The 3,312-nt window shown below is 45.1% G+C and overlaps 1 protein-coding gene across 1 annotated transcript; it reads left to right on the forward strand.

The window, feature by feature from the left end:
- Positions 1–794: 794 nt before the first annotated feature.
- LOC104165348 (exonuclease 3'-5' domain-containing protein 2-like) lies at positions 795–3,062 on the forward strand (the record flags this gene model as incomplete). Its single annotated transcript, XM_009704945.1, has 2 exons — positions 795–1,151; positions 2,512–3,062. Coding segments are annotated over 2 exons (574 nt in total), but the record flags the coding sequence as incomplete, so codon positions are not given.
- Positions 3,063–3,312: the final 250 nt, after the last annotated feature.

The raw sequence follows: 3,312 nt of genomic DNA on the forward strand, positions 1-3,312 counted from the left end.
GCAGATGGGAACTGAATTCAGGAACACACGGATCCGAGTTGGAGGCAGGAGTATGAGTGGGGTCCCACAAGGGTGCCGGCCATGAAAGAAAGAGCCTGACCCCCTCATCCCTGAGCTTTATACTGAGTATGACCTGTATGGGATGGAATACCCCCTTGGTCAGTCCTTGGTCACCTGTCCCATCTGCAACTTTCTGTGGGTGCGACCCACTTTCTGTGGGTGCGACCCTTTCTCCCCACCCATGGGCCACAGAGAGGCCACAGTGTCCTTGGTTCCCATAGGAACGAGCACAAAAGTGGGCCCTTTTTTGCGTAACAATCGCACTGCTTTAACAATAACTACAAACATCAAGTACCATCAACTCTAAAAGCAGACACTGTTTGCAAAACAAGTAATCAGCTTCAGAAAGTGCAGTTACTTAGAACTAACTTAACTGAAGGAAGAGAATTGGTCCTGTTTTAGTCAAACCAGGACAGCTTCTCATAGTGCATTGCTTAATTTTTTTTTTTTTACAGTATGAATCACTTTGAATCACTTTTTTTTTTTTTTTTTTTAAATTGAAAGTGATGAATTTTTGGAAGGGAAAAAAAAGAGAAACGCAGGAAATCTCTGGAGAGAAGTACAAATAAAAAGAAGTTGCAGAACATATTGCAGCACTGAGGGTCATGACCCCGGTGATCTTTGTTTTCCTGGATTTTTGGTATTGGTTGACCCTTTGTGGGCCAGGAAGAGGAGGAACTGGGGAGTAGCAGCTCCAGGCAAATGTAATGAGCTGGCTGGTTTGTCTTCCCTAGGAAGAACATTGTTCCTCACGAATACCGAAGACACTTCCCCATCCAGATGAAGGACCACAACTCCCATGACGTGCTCCTGCTCTGCACCTCCTGCCATGCCATCTCCAATTACTATGACAACCATCTCAAGCAGCAGCTGGCTGAGGAGTTTGGTGCCCCCATCGGCTCCGAGGAAGGGGTGCGTCTGCTGGAGGACCCTCTGAGAAGGCAGGTGCGCTCAGGGGCCCGAGCCCTGCTGAATGCAGACAGTCTGCCTGACCCCCGAAGGGCAGAACTTCTGCAAAGCATCAAGGACTTCTTTAACACAGAGGCAGTTACCCAAGAGATTCTCCAGGAAGCAGCTGGTCTGGAAACCAGGTACAAGCAGCCCATCAGTAGATGTAACATTTTAGTCATTTCTGTTGGCACAGAGGTTCAACAAAAAGTTGTCTACACACAGAGCCTTGGGTAAACATTACTGCAGCAAAATAAAATAAAATCCAGCAGGATTTGCAGAGCTGAGGATCACACATGCTGACTTCCCCTCTGCAAAGCTTTTTAATGAAAATAAGACAAAACCCATTGCTGGACTCCTTGGGATATTGATGTATCTTCCATAAAATAATGGTGTCGAGTTAAGGAGTGTCTGAATTTGAGACTACTAGAAGTTGATCTGCGCAGGAAAAATGAGCCTCTAAAAGCATAACTTTATCACTTGTATAAGCCTGCAGAATCTGGATTTATAGTACTTTGATACATTTAACTAGAAAGCAAGGATAGGAAGAAGGTAAATGGTTTGTGCTGTAGCTTAAGGCTGTAAACAGGCAAGCACACTCTACATTTCTTACTGTGTTTTTGGTTTTGTTTACTCCCTTCTCCCCTCAACCCAGCAGCAGTCTGTGAACTGCAGCTCTTGTTTCTTCCCCTCTTTATTCCAGCAATCTCCTTCTGTTCTTGCTCTCCATCTTCCCCTCCACTATTTTATACTTCTTTTGGAGGACAGATCAGGGGCAGAGACTGAAAGACAATCATATTGGAAGTCTCTTCTCCTCTTTCTCAAAGCCTCCCCAAATATCTTTTCTTAACTACTGTCTGGTCTCTGCATGAAGTCAGTATTTTCTCCTTGTTATGCTCACTGTTGTTTGTAATGTGCCAGTGTTATAACCTTCCCCTCCACTATTTTATACTTCTTTTGGAGGACAGATCAGGGGCAGAGACTGAAAGACAATCATATTGGAAGTCTCTTCTCCTCTTTCTCAAAGCCTCCCCAAATATCTTTTCTTAACTACTGTCTGGTCTCTGCATGAAGTCAGTATTTTCTCCTTGTTATGCTCACTGTTGTTTGTAATGTGCCAGTGTTATAACTCAGAACCTATCCAGGCAGGGAATTCAGTGGCAGGATCGAGGCTCTGGGGTGTCATGTGGTTCTTGCCTTGAGAAATTTGCTGTCTGTCTCCTGAGGAGCTTGTAATGGACCTTTAGAGCTTTGTTTAGTATTGCTATAAAAGAAGAACACTTTCTCAGTTCAGAGGAATGAGCTTCCCAGTGTAACTGTGTTCCAGAAAGCACTCTGGCATTGAAGCGAAGCTTAAAACTCTGCCTCTTGGTTAGGTTACCATGTGTCTGTAATTAAAGTCTGCAGCTGAAAGTATCTTCAGTGTCTTGCTGTTCAGTGGAGACAGATCTAGAGTCTGACAGCGGGCTTGTGTGAAAATAAACTCTGCTTGTGTCCTGGCAGGATCTGCAATGAGAGCTACATGCCACATGGACTGAAGGTGGTACAGTGTTTTGCTAAAGGAGGCCTGCGCTCCCTTATGCAGTTGGAGAGACGCTGGCGACAGCATTTCTTGGACAGCATGCAGCCCAAGCACCTCCCAGAGCAATGGTCAGTGGACCATAACCACATGAAGCTGATCCGAAAGTACGGGGAGGATCTTCAGATCAAGCTGTCGTGAAACTAACTTCCTGGACGCTAGATAGTGTCTAATGGACATATGTAACTGAAGGTGGAAAGACTGTTTTTATTTTTATGTCTCCACTAACATCTGGGCCTGGGTTTGCAAACAGGTGGCAGTAGATCTGCCAGATTTGGTGTTTTATAGAGTTAAATCTGTTGACTTGAATTTTCAGGTGGTTTGGAATTTTTAATCCTAGTGTGTCACTGACTAGTTCAATGCAAGAGAACTTGTCTTCTCAAAGTGACTATGGAGAGTTATTTTCTACCCCCCAGGATGTCTGATGCCTCCAGACCATCTCTCTTAACGCAGAGCACAATATATGAACATTTCCTTATAGCAGCCTTCCAGTACCTAAAGGGGCCTACAAGAAAGCTGGGGAGGGACTTTTTACAAGGGCATGGACTGATAGGACAAGGGGCAATGGCTTTAAACTGGAAGAGGGAAGATTTAGATTAGATACAAGGAAGAAATTCTTCACTGTGAGGGTGGTGAGGCACTGGAGCAGATTGCCTAGAGAAGCTGTGTATGCCCCATCCCTGGAAGCGCTCAAGGCCAGGTTGGATGGGGCTTTGAGCAACCTG

Source organism: Cariama cristata, unplaced genomic scaffold, assembly GCF_000690535.1.
Source record: "Cariama cristata isolate BGI_N322 unplaced genomic scaffold, ASM69053v1 scaffold29687, whole genome shotgun sequence".
NCBI classification, from domain to species: Eukaryota; Metazoa; Chordata; class Aves; order Cariamiformes; family Cariamidae; genus Cariama; species Cariama cristata.